Source organism: Meleagris gallopavo, chromosome 6, assembly GCF_905368555.1.
Source record: "Meleagris gallopavo chromosome 6, MGAL_WU_HG_1.1, whole genome shotgun sequence".
Classification (NCBI taxonomy): Eukaryota; Metazoa; Chordata; class Aves; order Galliformes; family Phasianidae; genus Meleagris; species Meleagris gallopavo.
In genome coordinates, this window is record NC_139409.1 from 18,406,622 (window position 1) to 18,428,642 (window position 22,021).

The 22,021-nt window shown below is 35.7% G+C and overlaps 1 protein-coding gene across 2 annotated transcripts in view; it reads right to left on the reverse strand.

The window, feature by feature from the left end:
• Positions 1 to 22,021, reverse strand: part of PLXDC2 (plexin domain containing 2) — a 232,235-nt gene that overhangs the window by 22,535 nt on the left and 187,679 nt on the right. For both annotated transcript variants that reach the window (XM_010712710.4, XM_085227302.1), the window contains exons 8-12: positions 18,229 to 18,324; positions 17,248 to 17,329; positions 2,758 to 2,818; positions 2,249 to 2,402; positions 1,078 to 1,116 (exon numbers count right to left, since the gene is read on the reverse strand). In XM_010712710.4, coding sequence (XP_010711012.2) covers positions 1,078 to 1,116; positions 2,249 to 2,402; positions 2,758 to 2,818; positions 17,248 to 17,329; positions 18,229 to 18,324 — 432 coding nt within the window. The remainder of the gene's footprint in view (positions 1 to 1,077; positions 1,117 to 2,248; positions 2,403 to 2,757; positions 2,819 to 17,247; positions 17,330 to 18,228; positions 18,325 to 22,021) is intronic.

Here is a 22,021-nt window from a genome sequence, read left to right on the forward strand (position 1 = left end):
CACATTAGGGAGTCAAAGTGGCCATATTAACTCGCAGAGGGGAATGTGCATGGAGGAATTCGAGATCTCTGCTCATACTGATATAAAATAGATGTTTTTATCAATAAAATGTTATACAGTAACTCACTACTGTAAATTAATTAGTAATACTGAATCCTACAAGGGCACCTTCAAAAGTATTGCCTCCTATTTTATTATTCAGGCCCACAGCATCAGATGTGGTTGCTGGTGGTATGGCAGTAGAAGTTGAACCTTCCCACCAATATTCCGTTACATTTCGTTGCCATGTGACAGATGGCAGCAAAGGGGAAGGATGACGGAATGACATCTGACATTGAAGTAAATGTGTGGAACTGAATTAAAAAATTGCACTGAAAAAATTGGACCCACTGACATTCGTCAGTGCTTACTGAATGTTCATAGAGACCAAACAGTGGATGTGAGCATAGTAAGGTGGTGGGAGGTGCATTTCAGGAGTGGTGACAATGGGCCACCTCTGCTGCTGGTACAGATTTTGACAAGCATGGTATCCAGGCTCTTGTTTGTGGCTGGTGAAAATGCATAGCTAATGGTGGTGACTGTTGAAAACTATTGTTTTGTAGCTGAGAATTAGCTCTATCAAACAGTATTATCATGCTCTTTGTATCTGTTGTCATTTCCATAGAATAAATAAGAAGCATTACTTTCAGAGGGACCCACAGTCACTCACAGTGATATATTATTTAGAACTAGCATCACGTCCTCTCTTAAGACATCTAAACGATGTATTATTATAATACAGAACTACAGTCAATAACTGTATTAATTCAGTTAAACTGTCCTTAGTACGTTTTTTTGAAGCTAATTAAACCTGTTGTTTTCTTAAAGTCTTACAGAGAAAATTGTAAATATTTAATTTACTAAGCAGTTGCTAAGCTTATTTGCCCTTCTGCTCTTCTGTAGAACTGTGAAAGGCTGAAGTCCCTTGGGAATCTGATAGAACCTTTTCTACAGCCTGATTTTGATTAATGAAGTTCAGCGGGGTGTAATTTGACAAGCCACTGACACTATTTACATACATAAAAAATCATCTCTTACCTCCGTTATCTTTTAGGTGCAGCGCTATCTTGGTATCATCTATAAAGGAAATCAAAGTTAGCTGTAAGAAAATGCATTTTTCTATATCATGAGTTGTCTTAGGAATTATTTTCTTTCTGATGCTGTACATCTCCCACAATTAAAAAATGTTTTGGTACTTAGTTCAATGAGAGAGATCATGATGTTCTTATAGTGAGGAAGGCTTTACTTCATATGAGTCTGATACAGTGTAAAGGAGAATTCAAAATACTGCTAAATAAGGCAGTACAGTCCACTCCATAGCATTTAAAAATAATTCCTTTTCATTACATATTAATTTTTGAGCATTCATCACAGTAAGGACTGCATGAACCACTACAAGACAATTAAAATAATTCCTTCTAAGAGTTACAGAAAAGCCTATCAATTTTAAATCATCCTATTTATTTACATATTCCTTTTCTCATAAGAAAATATTAGCAGGTGTGCATATGGCAAAAATTCTGCAGTCCAAATCTGGCGCTTACAGTTTCTAAACTTCTCTTGTGAACAAAACCAAATCTTCTTACCAGTAGATTCTCAATTTATAATGTCTACAGCTTAAAACAGTCTACAGTCTTGTCATGTGCCACTTACAAATTCTGAGCACACCTGGTATTTTCTTACATGCTAGCATACAATTCCAAAGACATCTCCCACCTGCTTTATTCTATTTCATAGTTGCCATTTGATTAATCTGGGTAAACTTTTCTATTCAGCTGAATTTTCCTGAGAAGCAGGAAAGCAGGAATCTTCCCACAGAAAGGGAAGATTTAAGCAGCAGTGAAACAAGGATGAAAACAGACATACCATCACTTACCCAGCTAATTCTGCTCAGAAGCAATAGAAACAGTGAGCACTACATGAAAATGACACTGTCAACTAACTGAATAAACTAAACCAGAAAAATTCAAAGACGTTGTTAATGTGAGTTATCTCCAGTTTTCACCTAAATACAATACACAACGGGATCCAAAATTCACTAACTCTGTGCTGGATGTTTCTTCAGTAATTTTAACAGGATCTTATCAATTTCAGCAGGTTTGGGAATATGGCCTGGTAGTTAAAGGAACATGAACACAGAGAAAATATATTTTCTAGACTTTTAAATGACATATTTGTACTATAGGCTAAATCAGTCTACATAATTCACCTTCTGTGGGTAGGCTGGTTGGCAGCTGTGAGCTGGTGAATCCTCTGGTGGTTGTTAAAACTCTGAACTTTGTGGTAGTTGGTTGAAGAGTGGTTGTAGAGTACAGCGGTGCTTCAGTTGTGTCTATATCCTTCTCACAAACCTTATCTTTTGACTGTTGGGAAAAAAATAACACTGGGAAAGAACCAGTAATAAGATATTTATCTTAAAAATCTTGAAAATGAACTGCTCTGGTGCAGGAGCACCCTAAGGTGCCTCTTTTAGAGTAGGTCAGTTCACCGCTTCCAGCATCAGGTATCATTTTCTTTTATTCCTACTTCATGAAAAGAAATTAAAATGTACTGTTTCTGGTACTTCTATTTTTAATTTACAATATTTTTACTTTATGTCCACTTGATAAAAATATATGCAGCGTGTCTTTGGCTTTGAAACCCTTCTTTCTAATCTGATAATCAAAAGCATCATAAACATATGAAAGACCTCTAATAGGCTGAGGACTACTCACATACCTCTTCAGGGCAGCCACTGTCTACCCAGTCTTGCCGGTGACGGTCGAATCCACTGGAGCATCTTTAAATAATGAAATAGATATAAGTTGTCCAGATGGAAATAGGAGGAAAACAAAAACACAAAAGGACAGGAGAGGAAGAGAAGAGAATGATGGAAAGAATAAATAAATGATATGATTTTAAAATCCATATGACTTCTGCGGTACTACTTTTATTCAAGAGGCTGTTGCTTGCAATACGAGTTAATCATTTCATCCATTTCAGTTAATGGCATTTTAGTGAGAGATTTATTATTATAGATTTTTTATTTACATTTTTTAAATAAGAATGTGTCCCTTACACAGGATAATTACACTTATGGCTGCACTGAGTCATATGATCTTTAAGTCTGATGTCAGCCATATGGATGTAAATTGGGTTAATTATTTTTGTCCAGATTCCTTAGCCAGGAAAATGCAGTCCTACAAAGGATGTAATGAACCAGTCACTTCTTTTATCAGGCAAGGTGATCTGAGACATCGAGATACACGTGTTAGCATGAGATCAGTGTTCATGGCTTTAGATAACAGCTCCACTGAACAGTGTTCAAGACAATTTGAGAATACTATATAGCTGTTTCTACTTCCTCACTAGCTGTAGAAAATTTAGATGCATGCATATTTCTTATCATATCAGGTGAGGTTAATAAACTGTTTTCAATGTTCTTTCTTATTTGCAACATGTGACAGAGAAATTTCAAGGCAACTTGTAATGTTTTATTATAATGATTCCAGTGGCAAACAACATTTTGCAAGAATGATATCTGTTTTTATATAGTAACTTAGTTTGCTAGAGAACTGAACCATAATGCCTTGCTTTGAAAGTTATTCTTCCCAGTTAGGGTTTTAACTTTTTTGCATATCCAGATGATGTTATTTGGCACCCACAGTCATAACTTACCTGGTTGGACAGCGAATAACTTTCTCACTTGTTTTTTAATGAGACAAAGCAAGCAAACAAGGCAACTATTACAGTTACTTGTATTGTTGTAATTTTTCATTCTCAATAACATGCCAAGATATGCCAAATGCTAATACACACCAGACAAACACAGGAAACATGGTCTACTTTGGAAGAATGGAGAACTGGAAATATTTCTATAGAAATAAAGGGGATATAAATAATTGTAACAAATCCCTTGGTACTACAAAATTCTCTGTATAATTATTCCAAGCAAAATCTACATCTTTGACAAAATATTATGAAAAAACATTTTTTCTCATTAGATATATTTGCATTGATCTTTCTTCCACCTTTTGTAATGGTAATAGAGAAACACATCCAACCCTAACAGATGTCATTTATCACTCACTTCATAGCAACTGACTATTCCAAAAGCCCATTGCAGTAAAGAAAAAAAAACCCTCAAGCAGAAAAGTATCACAGAGAAGTATAGAGATTTCCTTACTAAAGTACAGAAATACTGACAAACACGAAGAGTCTTTTTCCTTTTCCTTGCTGTCTGTGTCCAGTTCTGGGCTCCCCAGTTCAAGAAAGACAAAGAATTACTGCAGATTCCAGTGGAGGGCTACAAAGACGATGAGGGGTCTGGAGCATTTCCCTTATGAGGAAAGTCTGAGAGATCTGGGACTGCTCAGCCTGGAGAAGACAAGACTGACAGGGAATTGTATCAAAGCTTACAAATATCTGAACAGCTGCTGTGAAGAGGAGGAGGCCAGGCAGGCTCTTTTCACTGGTGTCCAGTGAAAGGACAAGGGGCAACAGGCACAAACTAGAACACAGGAAGTTCCATTTGGATATGAGAAAAAACTTATTTTCTCTGAGGGTGACAGAGCACTGGAACAGGCTGCCCAGAGTGGCTGTGAATTCTCCTTCTCTGTAGATATTCAAAACCCACCTGGATGCTTTCCCGTGCTACTTACTGTAGGGAACTGTTTTAAGCAGGGAGTTGGACTAGATGATCTCCAGAGGTCACCTCCAAGCCCTACAATTCTGTGATTCTGTGACTAGTGAGTAATTGAGTTCTTTGTTGGGAACTCTATCCCCATCTTTGGGGTCTTCTGCCTCCATAAATGTTTGAGAGAAAAAGGAGAACCTTGCTAAGCATAAAGGAATTATGTGACATTCCATGTACAAGTAGAGCATAATGTTTGAAAGTCTTAATTAGTAACTTCTGTCTTGAAGGAGAAATTGTATAATTTTCAGATGCACTGAACACTAACAAATCCACTGTATTTCATTCATACTACTCTGTCTAAAATCTAATGGGTTTATGAGTGTCCTGAACATCTGAAAATGAAGTCCAATGTTTAGATACAATATTGAACTACTTCATAAATTCCTACAACAATGGCAAGTACATACGCATGCTAACTCAGACCCAACAGTACATTTAGTAGGGATCAATGAACCTTTATCTTAGACCTAACCTTATATCTAAATAGTGTTAAACTAAAGTTCCAAAGATTAAATGAATAAAAACTAATCACAAATGCAAACATACAAAGTTCTGAATTTCTTCTACCAAATGGTTGAAATATTGTGGCGAATAACATTGCAGGATTTCATTTTTTAGAATGGCTCATTCAAACATGTAAATCAGATATTTTTCAAATGGATCTACCTCAGAGAAAAATACATCAAATCCTGCACACTGTTTATTTAACATTTTCTATTGATACAATAATGAGTCCAAACAGGAACTAGATGCCCTTGGTTCCAAGTAAACTTCATCAACTTCTTTTGAGGCATATGTCAGTAAGACTTCAGATGTAGTGGCTCCCACCATTGCTGTGTCACTGGGTTAGAACTCTGAAAACTCTCATTTCAATCCATCACTTGCTCTATTGAATGCATTTTTAAGACCTTCATTTAGTAGCATGCCGATAATTCCCCACTGACATTAAAACATTGCAGCAGATTTGATTAGCTATGCCATTTATGCCATCTGTCAACATGGCCATTTTATAACAACTTCATTTTCAAGTGATGACCCAAATTCGCTTTTAGCAAAGCAATAACAAATATATTCTATGAAATGAGAATAGGGACATTCATGAAACGTAAAGAATTCCAGAATTTCTGTGGAACCTGGCAGTACAGGTCCAGGGAGCAAATGAAGAATTAAAGTATTTGCATGTATATAACAATAATGATTTTGCATAACTAATGCAGCTGAGTGTAGATAACAATAAAAGATGTCAGAATCCTTCCAGTGGACTGTATATAGCTAGAAAAATATGGCGATGTCATCAGATCTACCAGATGCTATGTATCTCTGTTTGGCAAAGAATATTTAAATGACTAGAAGTGCTCATTAAGTGCATGAGACAAAATTCTATGCTTTTTGCCTTTTAAGGGAGTTCAATGAGAATTAATAAAAACAACAAATCATACACCCTTTACACAGAAGACTCATCAATGTTTAACTTGTAAAAGCTAGAAACATAATGGAAAATTATTGGGAAGGGACAAAGTCTGGATGGAAAAATCTTTTCACCAGGTTGAGCCAGTATCAAAACAACCAATAGCACATTAAAATGCACATGTACCCTTTAAGTATACTATTCCCTTTTTATTCTCCCTGAATATCTGTAACAGCATATATATTATGGATTTCTGGGAACTGAAGAGTATTCCAGAAATTTGAAATAATTTCTTAAATACTGTGTAATTATTTAGGTGAGTTAAAATATTTACTGACTTCTAAATAAAAGTTAATCTGAAAAACTAAGTGGAAAATTGAACAGATAGAACTCTTTTCTGCTTTTAACCACAAAAGAAGTCTCATAATGTAATGAAGAAATGATGACGCTAACTGGGCTTTTGAGTTAATTGAGAGAAGAATTAAAACATTTTAAAGTAGAACTTCTTCATAAGCTGAGGGAGCTGAGGGTACTTCCATTCTGAATGACTATGATGATGTAAAGGAAGTAAAAATTAAATGCTAGACGTGTTGGTTCAAGTGAAGATAAAACAATCAGCATTTTTTGGGGAAGAAAATATATCAGATATTCTGTTTGCTCTCAGTCTGCACTTGTCTTTGTTTCCTGCAAAACAGACTCCATTTTAGTTCCTCTATGCCCAGAATATCACTTTCTTGTCACATAATGCTGCCTGGAAAAATTAATGTACTTCCCTTACTTTGTTACTTTCCAATTTCTCTTGGAAGACACAAAATTTTATCAAATGAAGTGTGACTGTGAGTGAATGCAGTATGAATTTATGTAGGTTGCTCCGAAAGTAATGCCTCCTATTTATTTCTAAGGAAAGTAGAACATATACAAGAAGCATGAAAACACTATTTGATAGACCAAGTTCTCAGCTATTGAACACTATTTTTTTTTCAACATACAAAACATATATTTTCAATATTACCTAACTCATGCTGATGAGCTGATAGAGACATTCTTCATTTCATTCTGCAACAGCAGTGCATGGCTGTCTAGAATTTGTCTTATTTTTCTCACTGCAGACAGCACTGCTGAAATGCACCGCCCATCATCTCACTGTACTCACATCCACTGTTTGGTCTCCATAAATGTTCAGCAATGAATGTCAATAGGTGCCATTTTTTTTCTGCATTGAGGAATTCAGTTCCACTTCTTTGCCTCATATGCACTTCCATGTCAGACACCACTTTGTCAGACTGCCTCTCTGCTGCCATCTGTTACATGGAAACAAAATGTAATGGAATACTAGCAGGAAGGTTGCACCTCTACTGCCATTCCACCAACATCTGCATCTGACATCATGGGCCAACAAAATAGGAGGCATTACATTCAGAGTAGCCCTTGTATGTGGTCTATAAAAAATATTTGCACTTAACTAGCTCAATATACTCAATCATATACCTAAATTTAAGCATAAATATGTTATTTTTGTTTATCCTGTCATAAAATATCTTGCTTAATTAAAATTTATTTTGGAATAGGATGATTTTTTGAATAGTTTAGAGGACTTGTTCCTACCCGGTTGTTACAATTCTTCTCTTGAACAGGTCTTGAACAGCTAAGGCAACATGCTTAATAAGCAGATTTTAAATATACAGCAATACAAATAGTCTGTAGTATAGTAATGCTTCTGAAAAAAATAATTACTAAACTACAGTGAATATCTGATGCAGAATATTCATGCCTGTACTACTTAATTCCATCATCATCTTAGCGTTTCATATCACAAAATTTACATCATACAGGTGATGACGAGGATGATCAAAGAGATTACTGACACAAATCCCAGCAGGCAATCTGCAAACCGATGATTGTTCCACAATTTTATAGGACAGGAACTAAAATAAAATACATTGCATTCTGAAGCATTGTGTAAATAATGAAGTGCAAAGTTGTTAAAAAGTGTTTTTCTTTCAGTTGTAAAGAAGCTGTCTTATACAGTGAAAGAAATTGAACGAGATAATATTCATAACTCTGACGTAACAAGAGGATAGTCATTAAGAAATAAGGACTCTCATTGAGAATTCTTGCTGCTGCAAGAGTCTAAGAATGGAAGTGGGCTAAAAGAGGTAAGTTTTATTTTCAATTTAAATACAAAGAAATAATCCTAGTTTAAATGGGAATTATCAGTGTTCTGATTAAAGAAGAATAGGAGTTTTTTTTTCTATAATATTAATTTCACTTACAACAACAAAGGAAACGTGCTGAAAAGCAAATAAGGAATAAAAAAGAAGTTTTTACTAATGGTCTGCTTTGAATAACTAGAAGGAAAAGGAGACTGTAAGAGGGATCCAGAGTCAAATTTGTGAGATTATGGTACCAGATTTACCAATAGAATAAGTAGAAAATAATAACCATTGAACATTTTCTCTGGGAAGGAGCTATACTGAAATTTATTTTTGATAAACGCTATACTTGATCTGAAGCACTTCTGGGTATATTTTACACTCTGGATATTTACTAGCCCAATTATCCTCACTTTCTTACTTTTACATGTTTTTTATTTTCTGAACTATTTTTATCTTTGACTACTCAAAATGATCTCTTTCTTTAATTGTAGAATGCAATTTTTCGCCTCACATTACATTTAATTCTTGTTAAATAAATTTTAAAAGTGGCTTATTGCATTTTGAAAACTACTTTATAATGTTTTACACAGACATCCTCCAGAGGTACTTTTCTCTTTTTTTTTTTCAAAATAAAGACGTGAAGGTCACCTTTGGGGAAAATATTTCCTTTTCCACTTCAGAGGTGAGAAAATAGAACATAGGACGGATTCAGCTGAGGTAACACAGAATTATTTAACAGAATCAAGAGTTAAGCCCAGAGTTTCTGAAATCCAGATGAGCATACATCAAGCCACAGCTACTATGCTTCCTATAGTACTCCCAGATATATAAGACTGGAAAGGATATTGAAAAACCCCATGTCTGAGGCTACATACACCAAGGCACCAACTTCATTCCTACTGGCCAAACTTCATTCTTATCCATTTACTTTTCCTGGTATTTTGCTCCTTTATAAAACACACTGAGATAATATTAGAAGAAGTAGAGACCTTCTGACAGGCTGAAAGCAGCCTGATGCTGCTGGTATGTCTGTTTGTATTTCTGTTATCACACATGAACTCACAGCAATTGAGTAATACTTTACATAGCTACTTCAGCACCAGTGGGCATCAGCATCTGAGCTATCAGCATGAGAAGTGAAGAGATATTATGGCTTAGCCAAAGTATACTACTGCTCCTGTAATATTTTATTCACAAATTGAAAAGGAAGCAGGAGCAATGACAGCAGAAAAAAGTGACAAACTGAATGCTTAAGACAGTATTTCAAGTGTGTGCAAACAAAATAATAAAGAATTCTGCAAAAAGAAAACACACAATTTTGGAACTGTATTCATAGTACTGCATTTGTGGAGGCTGATATTTATACATTTATGAATCACAGTGAAAATTTAGTTAATCTTGTTGCACGCTAACTTTCCATAAAATCATATTATGACCTCTATGTTCCACAATGGTACTTTTGAATTAAGGACTTTGGTCTCAGTGAGAAGCTTACACTGTCTTAAAAATAGAATTCCACTTAAGAAGACATCTTGTGAGGCTACTTTCCTATCTGAAACAATACCATCATGGGGCTCACTTAGTTTCAGAGTTAATCCACTTTCTTTTCTTGCTTTGCCCCATCAGGCTTGCCATGCATAAAAAATTCTCAATTATTGGATGCTAATTTCCTAACATTCTTGCAGTTCATGTGTTCAAATTAGCTTGTCAAATCAAGAAAGAGCAGGTTGGAAAAGATTTGAAGAAATTGGGCATGGAACAATTTTCTACTCAATAAAGTATAGACCTATTTCTCATTCATATCTCTATCAGTGCTGACAAATCTACACACTCATTCATTCATTTGTTGCACTTGATAAAAATGACCTATTGGTGACTCAACTCTTCAACAAAAGAAAAGTATGCAGTAGTTTAAGCAGAGTAGACTGATAAAGAGACAGAATTTCTACTCAGATATTCAATATGATTGTTCTGTAATCAGGAAAGAAACAGCATACTAGTTAGAAAAATAGTACTGACATTACTCCTCATTTATCACAGGCTAGACTTGATCTAATTCAACAAACTGCTTATTAAGACCCAGGTATTAAGACTGACATATTTTCATATAAAACCACTTCAGCATAGAGAATTGCTGTTGGTAGAATACAGATTCTAGAGATAGTTAGTCTGGGCACATTTCTTTCCTTTGCCCAAAGCAGAAGCATAATCAGCAAATTCATGAATTACACCCATTGATAGAATGGAATTTGTTTTTCAGAATACACTATATTTTAAATCTCTAGCCCTTCTAAAGCATTTAAAATGAGATTTTCCTTGTCAATTTGTATATGAAACTATTACATGGATTGGATTATATATGCTCCCTCTGGTGGTTTACTTAATCTATACAAATGTCTCATTTTTTTTTTTTTCTTGGCAATTCAAAGGCTAAGATATTGAAGCTGATTTTATAATAACAGCACACTACTGTCAGCTCAACGGTGTTGCAATAAAAACAGCTTGAGCATAAAGAAGCATGTTTTCTTCTCATCTTTGAATTTTAAGTTGAAATATGGAATATCCCTAACACACACACACACACAAAACAAACAAAAAACAAAAACCAAAAAACAAACCAACAAGGACAATCACACATCCATCCCCCAAAACACTTAATAACAGCATTTAATGAAAATTGAGCTCTACAGATGGTAGATAATGAATGTCAGGATGGAATAAAAAGATTTTCAGGCTGAGGCAAAATCTCCTTCCCTGCATGGTACAAACTGATCTGCTGCCTTGCACTGCAATGCCCAGGTTCATCCATCAAATCCACAGTAAAACTTCAGTGAATAAGAACGTATAGAATGTTTGAAGAGTCTATAGAGAAGATCTAAGTAAAAACCTTACAGATTTTGATTTTATTTATTGTTTTGGTAAAATAACCAAAGGTGATTTTATTAATCTTCACTGCACAATTAAGCTCATCTATCTGTGTTGTCAGTTGATTATTTTTGATCCTGATCTTGTCCACTGTAATGAAATCGACGACCTATATTTTTTTCTAAGTCATGGTTTTAATGCGGTCAGATAATGTAATATTTATTTCTGTGCTAATACTGTAATTCTGGATGGATATGGCTTTTTAAACTGATAAGTATATCAGATTACATAAGACTGTGCTAGGATATGTGATTCAGCAGTTATTCTCCTCTTTCAAGATTTCCAGATGTAAATGCAGATTTAAAAGTTAACTGGTCTCAATTTTTTTTTTTTTTTTTTTCCTAAAGGAATAAGCAAAAGAGTAAATTCAAGCTTTCATAGAGGTTGCAACAACCTTTTTTTTTTTTTTTTTTTTTTTTTAATTTCTACCACCATAAAGACACTACAGAAAACTATAACCTAATATTTCAATTATGAATATTTTTTTCTTAAGAAACTCAAATGCCTAAAACTTTTCCCTTCTCCACTTTCCAGGTAATCAATATGGTATGCAAAATTGTTCATTACCCGCTTAGATGAGCAGTAATTATCATGAAAAAGATCAGAAATATCAAAACTTAAATTCTTAAAAGCTTAAAATTTATTGCTGCTATTCACTGACACATTTCTAATTTTCCACTTTGCTCAGAACAGACTCTACAAAGCAAAGCAATAACAATTCAGGTTACCCAACTACTGATGTTCTTTCCATTCATGGGATATGTAGGAGAAATAGGATTCCCTGATCATTTTAGTTCAGGATTCTCTTGAGACTGCAGGAAGCTTTGGGAACTGCACACATGATCACAGTCTGAATAGCTGCCTAGATCGCACAGAGTCCTGGCTACCACTTCCCACAGAGACCTCAGCACAGGGACTTGTTCAGCCTGCACCAGGGTACATTTCAAAGGAAGATTTGCACTCTGTGGATCAGTACCACAAAATAACACAGAATAATCCAGGAGGAGCTGCTCAAAGCTGCAGTCATGCAAGGGAGTTATGCGTTTCAGCGCACATGGTTAAGCACCTAAGGTCCCGGGCTCCTTTCAGGGATGACTTTAGTTCAGAGGATCCACATTCAACTACCTTTGTGCCTCAATGAATATTCTGGAAGGGTAGTGTCATGCATAATGAGAGCAGGGACTTAGTGGCATTCAGTGACTTCGCTGCTCAGTCCGCTATAGGCATTTCTTCAGAAAAATGTATCTGAGCTCTAGAGACGTTTTGGGTTTTAGATACTTAATTGCAATGTTTGTTGAAAAGGTACTTCTAGTACTGCTCTTATTCTGCTTAACTTCCCTTAAAAACCTAAATGAGCCAGCTAGCAAAATCCCCTTGTGGACTGAGCTGTTAGTTTTGTTGGTGCCCCTGGTGTGCAGCAGGAAGTTGAAGGATTTAAAATTTAAATATAGGTACCAACAGTGACAGTTGAATAAAACTATTGCCTAAACTGTTTGCAGCTCTTGCTTTTAGTCCTTCAGCTATCTCCAGCACTGGGACAATAGCACAATAAATCAGAGATGTTTTAAGATGCATTTATGCTGCGGTAACAAAGTAAAGCATGAGACACATTAAAAAACTGTGTTTATAGCATGCACAGATAGCAGGAATTTTCCCTTTGTTTATTTCTGAACTCAATGAAGTCTCAACATTACTTCCTTGCTGAAATCTAGGATTTTCCTGAAGCTCGTCAAAACAAACTCATCAGTTTCTACAGAATTTGAATTCCTTGATCATTTTAATCATCATATTTCCATCCTAGCTCAGTGATAGTTCTTCTAAACTTAATTTCTTTATTGGGCAAATATTTCTAAGATAGCTCACCATTTCATCAGCAGGAGCAAGTTGTACAAATTGAACCTGTAACATAGTAGCAAAATTGTCATAATACTTTCAATGACTTCCCTAGAAAATGACATCTCTAACATGGAGGCTATACCAAGTGCCTAGAGTACACAAACATTTTCTGCAGCATAGAAAGATGATATAAACCAGTAATGACTTATCTGTTTCTACATGCTGGTATGTGAGAGAAAATGGAGGGCAAATTTTTGAAGTTTCAGCCACAGGTGACTACTGTTTCTGGTGTATGGACACAGATCCATGTGTAGGAGAAGACTATGAGACTTAGTGGCTGAATTTATACTTAGTTTCTTTCATGGATGGAACAGTTCTCCCTCTTACAAACTGTTCAAATAACATTTAAAAAAAAAAAATCTTGACGATGGACCCTCTATCTGCTGAAGTCACACGAAAACAGCATGCCTTTACTTTAGTAATGACATAACTACATTACATACTTTATACTGGATATCAAGGTCAATAGTTTGATGATCTCTTATGAAAACTAAAACTGTGATTGAAGTACACAGAGAGCATTAGAGGAATTAACTTTAAGAATAACCTACCTCTCTGAAGACTGAAGAGTGGGCACAGCAACGGAGCTGAAGTTACAATAGCAAACAAGCCACCGTGTAGAAGAAAAAAATTACTTTCATTCCAACATAGATTGCCCACATGGGGGAGGTACAGTTATTCCGCAATGGCTCTCTTGGTTTACATTCCTTTTGCAGCTGTGGGTTTTATATACATTTTCTATTTTTCCAACACCTGTACTTTATTGTTTGAATGATTCAATATATGGTTTAAATTTTACGCGAAGAAAAAATATTAAAAGCTATTCTCAATAGCACTATTGCTGTGGATAAATGGAGTCATATTGGGAAAAAAAAAGGGGCTGTAGAACTGATCAACAGTTATTCCCACTGGATATGCTTTTGCTTGTAATCCACATGGAAGCATGTTTGTTCTGGGAGACCAAAGACTACCAAAGTGTTACTGCAGCTTTAGAGGAGGAACATCATGGTACATTACAGTCACATCTGTGACCCTTATTACTCCATCACACTCTTCTTGTTGGCAAGCAAGCAGTTTGCCTTTACTTTCTGTAAAGCACTGGATCATTTAATGGTAGTGGTATACTGGATGCCACCATTGGAGTACTAAGCTCAGGCTTTTGCACCAAGGGCTAGATGCCTTTCCCCTCTAGGCTTTGCCTATAAGCCAAGAATGACAGTCTTTCTTTTCTCACTTCTCAGATACATAAGTCCAGTCATTCCCCACTTTGCAACCCAGAAGCACTCCTTGGGCACTGCTACTAAGCTTCTACTTTTGATTAGTTCAAAAACCCTTTAGAGCACTCACTCATTGCAAGGCATAAATATTAATATACTTTGTATTCTAGGCATTTCTGAAATGTCTATGTTGATACTTCACATAATGCTTTGCCCTTGTTTTTCCAAGTAGATTTTATTCTCCTGCAGTAGAACAATGTTTATCACAACAGGAGATAAAAGTCAACAATGATTTACAAGGCAGCAACACAGAAAAAGCTGAACTACTGTGTTGGAGGAACTCAAAAAAAAAAAAACTTTCTATCCTTTATGATTTTTAACTAGGATAGTTAGGTATTCTTGTTGAAATAGTCTATCACATGCGGAAAGAACACTTTAACACAATGAATTTATTTCTGAAGGGAGTAAAAACATAACGAGGTACTGAATTTGATGATTCTGAGGACTCTGCTGCAATCTAGATATCTAAAAAGAGTAATGGAATAAAGATTTTTCTGTATATTTCTAAAATGAATAAACATGCAGAGAAACAGTGAGATAAATAAGAGAGGCACTGGACTAGTATGCAGATGTAAGTATCATACGGAACACAAAATTAACAAAGCTAACAGGAATGACTTCCAACCACAATGACCCTAAACTATAACGCTACTAAAAAGACACTCAATCTTCACATTTTGAAAAGCAAGTTGCCTCTTCACACAAACTTTGCATCCACCTGCTATATCAGATGTATTTCTTGATAGAACTGAAGAAAATAAGAAGTTAAAAAATAAGGTGTAAAATCTAGCATAAAAATAAGATGTTCAGTGGATCATCCTTGGATATTTTCAAGACCTAGCTGATCAAAGTCTCGAGCTGACAGTTGACCTCGCTTTGAGCAAGTGGTTGGACTGGATGACCTCCAGCATGTTCTTTCAATCAAAGCTATTTTATGATTCTACAAACATTCCTGCTTTTGCTTAAATCCAACTTACTATCATTCATTCTTATGGATGCAAATTGGGCATTATGGCTGTTTTAAAATTGTCATTTATTTAATCTAAATAATTTAAGTAATTTAAATTTTAAATTAAATATGATTCCAGTGCAGTTGCATAATCTTAGTTTGCTTTTCTGGATGCACACTTTTTTTTTTAAGGAATTAACTTCAGTTCCTTCTTTTGCTGCTAGTCAAATGATTTCTGAAGACTGCTCTTACAAAATTACAGACTCATTACAGTTAGTAACGGCATAATATAAATATGCTCAGTCTATCTGTTGCAGATCATCAAAGACAAAACAGTGCAGCAGTGTGGAGCTGAATGCTTTTGGGAAACAGCAGAACTGCTTCACACTAGTTCATTTTTGACTGCAGTGTGATCTTCATGGGGAAAAAAAATAAGACTCTTTTCAATGTGGATTTTAATTCAATAAAAATAGCTGTGTTAAAACTGTATATTTTTCAGCAGCAAATTACATCTTGCCAGTTATGAATGGGCAGCCACAAATTCATTTAAATAATGGAGGGGAACACATGCAACCACACGCTTGATATTGTTTCCTGCTAACGGTGAAAGATAAAATCCCTTCCGTTCTCAGCACAACTGATTTTCCAGCAACCCCAGAACTTAAGAAACTCAGTTCTTCAGAAACTATGAAAAACAGATGAAAATAAAAGATCTCAGGGTTTGACAAATGTTTGAAAGAGTCTGAACCATACTGCCTCTTCAAATCTTACCTGTTATAAATAAATTTATCCAAACAGAAATGAGAACACTGCCCACAAAACAACAGACAGTGCTATGGCGTTTATTAAAGAAAGGAGAATCAAGCAATGATTGAAAGAAAGAAATTGGCTAAAGCAAGCAATATCTGTTCATGTTTGCTTGGAATAGTTATCTCTTACTTTACTCTTGAAGATGATTGACGTATATTTTCATAGAATGATTTAATTTAGTTTAATTCCACACAAATTGAGGTTTTGCAAAAAAAAAAAAAAAAAAAAAAAAAGACAAAAAAATCACTTATTGAGAGAAATGAGACTTAAGAAAACAAAGAAGTGACCCCAACTTCTTAATTTCATATAAAGCTCATCAGCTATTTTTCAGCTCTTCAGAATGTTATCATAACACTCACTATTTTGGAATGCCAATAACCTTTTCTCCTTTCATTATGCATCCATTTATATACAGGATTTCTGAGCCTAATCACTAGGGCTAAAAAACACAACGTATCCATTATGCCTCTGCATTTAGTGGGAGAGAACCAGTGCTACATAAATTTATTCTATGAAGGTCAGTGAAGGTCAATGACTGAAGAACTTTTTGCTTCAGCTGCAGTTTCCATTTTACTGTCTGTGCTCCAGCTGCTCCACAGAGTTAAATTTGTTCCTACTACTGAGTAGGCTGCCATGAATGTGGCAGTGAGAGGCTGAAGGACCCAATATGCTCACAAACTATGAGAAATTAGGAGAGAAAAGAATCTGGTGTTTACAGAGAAAGTATGCCATCCCAGATCTCTCTGCAGTAAAATTGTTTTGATAAAGCAATGGGTATAGGGAGAAAACATGAATTTTATTACGATTTCTACTTCTCATGGAGTCCTTCAAAGGAATTTTAAAGCAGGATAAAGAAAATAGGAGCAAGGGCTCAATTTCTAAAACAATTCCTTTGACCCTTCTTAACTATATTTTTTCTTCTGGATGAAGTGAAATAGGACAATGTTGTGTGGCTAATGACTGCAAGTAAGGTCTATCAGTATGTATGTGAATGAATGTAAACCCCAAATATAACATCTCTCTGTGCTGAGTGAGCAGTTGGAAATTTTTTTGTATATCCTTTGAGCACAGCTGCATATACATGTCAAAAAAGAAAAAATCCTTTTCTTTACCTTTGGAGTTTACTGCACCAGCTACAGTTGAAGCCAATCTGGGCAGTGACACAGGGACCACAGTTGTTAAACTGGAGACAAGCTGGGAAGCAGGTAAATAAACACAAATTATTACAATAGTCTCACAAATAATTAGCACAGAAAGTATGAGAGAAGTATACATCTTTTGACTGTATATATGTAGGGAATATACAGGTTCACAGATTTTCAAAATAACAAACTAAAACCAGCCTACTACAAGGCAGTGCACAGAGGTACATCTTATCTGTAGGATTTCATTTGTATGCATTTGTAAACGTAATCTCACTTCCACAACAGCTTTTTCAGCTTCATTGCCAGAGTTTTTATCTTTCTATAAATTATTTAATATTTCATTAAACTTTTCTTCCCTGGCTCCAGCGTTTCCTGGTGTTGCTAACATATTGACACGCACGACAATAAGATCGGCAGGAAAGTGTACAAGAATTACAACCAGATTAGAAAAAAATGAAAGAGACAGTTTCCAGTTTCTTTTTTTTTCACAACAATACAGCTGGCAGTTTAAACTCCAATATCACTGAACAACAGAGTTTTATTTTGAACAAAAGAGATGGATGAATTGCAAAATGTGTTTGGGGATGTTCCTTTCAGATGCGATGAAAAGTACTTAGTAGTACTTTGTGCTTTTTTTATCAAGCATGAAAATTGCTTTTTTTTCTCGAGGAAAAGAACCTAAAGGCAATATGAGCATTCTTTTGAAAAATGATTTGGCACAGATTTCACTAACAACCTACTGGGAGCTGTGTACCTACAAACTAACTTGAGATGCATGAAGATACATTGGATAATGCATCATCCAGCTAAGAATAAATCTGAGAGAGGATAAATGCATCTGTCCCTACTCCAAATTCACAGATAAAAAAAAATATTTAAAATTGTATGTGTGTTGTAACTGAGGCTGTCCCCCAGATCTGGCTCCTTCACATTCTACAGTTTACTTACTTGGAAGAGGTATCATTTCAACAGCTGACAAATTTGTAATCTTTGACATCTGAAGCTCCACCCTGTGGTATTCGTAAATTGTTCTTCTGCGGACATCTACCAGGAAAGAAAAATAAAATATTTTCATACTCTATTATTTTGCAGTCTGTCGACTGTGAAAAATAGTGGATACAATGATTGCTCACAGTACCTTAGTTGAACGTGACACCAATTTTCCTCAAGGATAAGTATTTAACTTTACACATTTTGAAGGAATATGTAAAAGCTATTGACAGGAAGTGTTGACAAAATAGGTACTTGTTTCCTGGGAAAAGACTGTGAAAATGCTGAGTGAGCTCTCAAGCTTCTTATTTGTTCATTTAGGTAGAAACTCTATTAAGCAAACTGCCAGGCATTTTTGGGTATGTTTCAGATTCTTGCTTTCCTAAGTTGTTTCTCAGCTTCGTACTTGAAAGATATGTTTTATATGCTCACTTTGTCGGTTAATGTCAAGACTTGCAAACAAAACTGATTTCATTGCTTAATCAAATTTGCTAGCTACAGGCTAGTTCATATCTAAATGCATTAAACATTAGAAAATTACAATATAAAGACAAGTCCTCCTAAATATGCACTGTAACATATAATCTTGACACAAGCTGACTGCATCCAAGTTTCTCAAATTAGAAATTCAATACAGTCAATGCACTGTTCTTGGGGGCTGTGAACACATTGAAAACAGTAAGATCAAAGCACAAGATAAGAGTGAAAGTATCATGCAATCTCTGTTTTCAAGATTAGTAATTATTTATTTTGAGTATACAGATTTTAAGAGTATGGCTGCAATGCAAACTGCTGGAACATTTGAAAACTTGCAAGTTAGAAGTACACATCATATGGCCAATCTGACATAATGATTTCCTGATGTCCTGGATTCAAATTCATATCCTCTTTGAAGGATATGCTAAACATCAAATGAAATCAATGCTAAATACAATCAGTGATCTCTGTGAAACCACGCCAGAAAGGAATAAAGGGTTACACACAAAGGATTACACCTTGCTGCTTGGTATAAAGGCTATGTTTTTGCAGCTTGAAGTGCACTCCCCAGCTGGTGTAAAATCACATAGCAAAAAACAGCAGTATTCTTCAGTCTCCTGGTAGGAAGGATGTTGCAGGCATTTTTCAGAAGGAAAATATATTAGGAAGAATTTCTTCTCAGAAAGAGTTGTTAGGCACTGAAACAGGCTGCCCATGGAAGTGGTGGAATCACCATCCCTGGTGGGTGGATGTAGTGCTTTGGGATGTCATTTAGAGGGTAATATTTATGGTAGATGGACATTTGGACTAGACAATCTTAGAAGCATTTTTCAACCTTAGTGGTTCTATGATTCAAATAAATCTACAAAATAATAAATATTAGTCTTAAGGGAAGAGAAAAAGCGCATCCAAGGTGTCCCATGGCTAAGGTGCCTCTTGCTGTAAGGGTACAAAGCTTACTAGTCAAAGAAGGATGAAGAGCATCTAAAAATAAACCTGGGAATTGTCTTCACTGCATATAAAAAATAACAATTGAGTTATTGGTATCAGTTGGAATAAGCAGGGGGAATCTTGGGGGACAGAGAGGGTTGCAAAAACAGAGCTGCACTATGGTGGGATAATTCTCTTACATTGGCCAGGGTTGCTGCGTGGGAAGCAGCTTTGTCCTCCTTCACTGTATAAGCTCTAATGCACTTGCAGTCAGCATATGGTTTTTGGAAAATTATATTTCTTTTTAGCTCCAAACTAGCATCATTGCTAAACACTTCCTCCTGCCATTTATTTGAGGCCAACTTTGCTGTGGCTTAACCCCTTCTGATAGGAGATCTCTCTTGTTCTGAAGTGTACCTTTAGCTGAGCTAGCAATGCTTTTTACCTACAAATTCAATCTGACTGGATAAGGGACAGAAACTGGAGTGAGCCAAACATTTTCCCTAACAAATACCTTGTATTTAGCCACATCCTTCAAACCCAAGAGGCAGAAAGGGTTTTTAAGACAAAGCTAATCTTTTGCTGGGGTGAGGAAAATCTCTCTCCAGCAGTAAGAAATCTGTGTTCCCAGGATGATAACTCCTATAAGAGCACCTTCCAAATCAGAATGATCAGAAAATGCATTTGAAATGAACTCCTGCCAATGTTGAAGACTCTAATTTGTTTACACAGAGGTCCTTATACTTCTGTCCAAAAACAACAACAACAACAACAACAAACAAACAAACAAAAACCCCATAAATTAAAATGCAATTGCTGGCACTTCATCTGAAATCTATTTCATCTCATCTGCCTTGGTATGGACTACTCTGTTATATAATCTTGTTTACTCCGAATATTCCCCAGCACACTCCATGCAGGGCTACCAAGACATAAAGGAGTTTTGGACTTACCAAAAATCCAGGTCACAAACACCTGGTGCATGAAACTGCCAAAACACTGATGTTAAAGTGAATTATGTTTGGTATCAAAACACATATTTCTAATCATGCATTGTCCAGCATGACTATTGATCACATTCAACCCCTCTGCATCGCAGACTTAGGTAGGATCTTGTTTTCCTTCACCCAGAAGAGGGCTGTGCCAACTGCCTACTATCTACTGTGGGAAACCAGTGCACAAAGAGGTACTTGGGTAGTCACTTTCTAGCTGCTTGCAGGCAGACAGTTAAACACACAAGCATTCAAATTCCTGTGCATGGCAAGGCTGTAAAAATGCAGGTGTAGATTCCTTTGAAAGTCTCACTGGAAACCTGCTGTGCAGAGCACCTTTTTCTATTTAGCATTCTGAACCTGCACTTTAACAGGCTAGAAAAGCTAAACTCAATAGGATAATATGAGTACTGTCCTCTGTCACTCTCTCTCAACCACTCCGCAAAGACCCCTTCAGCTTAAGACACATGCCCTTCACTCAGGTGGAAGAATTCTTTGTATTCTTTGTCTCTTTAACTATTTTACAGACAAATACAAATGCAGAATCATAAAGAACTAATGAGGCCAAGTACCTCAGCATGTGCCCTAACTTGGCAAGAGAAAGAGAAATCATTTATTTTAGCAACAGACAAAAAATAAGCATAATATGTGGGTATTTTGCTGAAAAGATGCAATACTGTATCATCTCTAACAGGGAAAGGAGGAAAGGAGAAGGACTTTTGTATACATACATATTTTTTTAAGTATCATTCCTGGTTCTGAATTTCAGAAAACATGCAGACATTCTTCTCCTATCCATGCAAATTATTCTTCTGTAGGTCTGGTTATCTCAAACACCTTTAATAGCTGTATAATATGAAAAGCTTATACTTTTTTTCAGTCTATTTTGTACATTTGGCTTAACTTACATCAACCAAATTTCTTATTGGTTTATTTTTGTGGAATATATTTGTGTTATCTTTGACTATGAATCCAAAGACACATTTCCAGAAGAAAACATGCATAGGAAAACACCAGCAACTTGAGGTAAGTGGCCTAAAGAGATAGCGTGTAGTGGTCAGAAGGCCATTAAAAGAACTCTTTCAAGGGATTAAGTGATAGATCAGTCAATTATAGATGTGCAAGATACTGGAGCATTTCTGGAACATAAAAAGAATTTCTATCTGCTTTTATCACAGTCTTTTTAAACTAAATAATGACATGTAAATATTCCATGGAACAGAACTTCCAGTTAACTAAATGTACCAAACAGAGAGTGGAGACGGAGTGCCAGAGAGCAGCAATGTCTTTGTAACATACCAGAATGGTCAGTAGCTAGTAATATACTATTCTAAATATGTGTCCAGATGCAT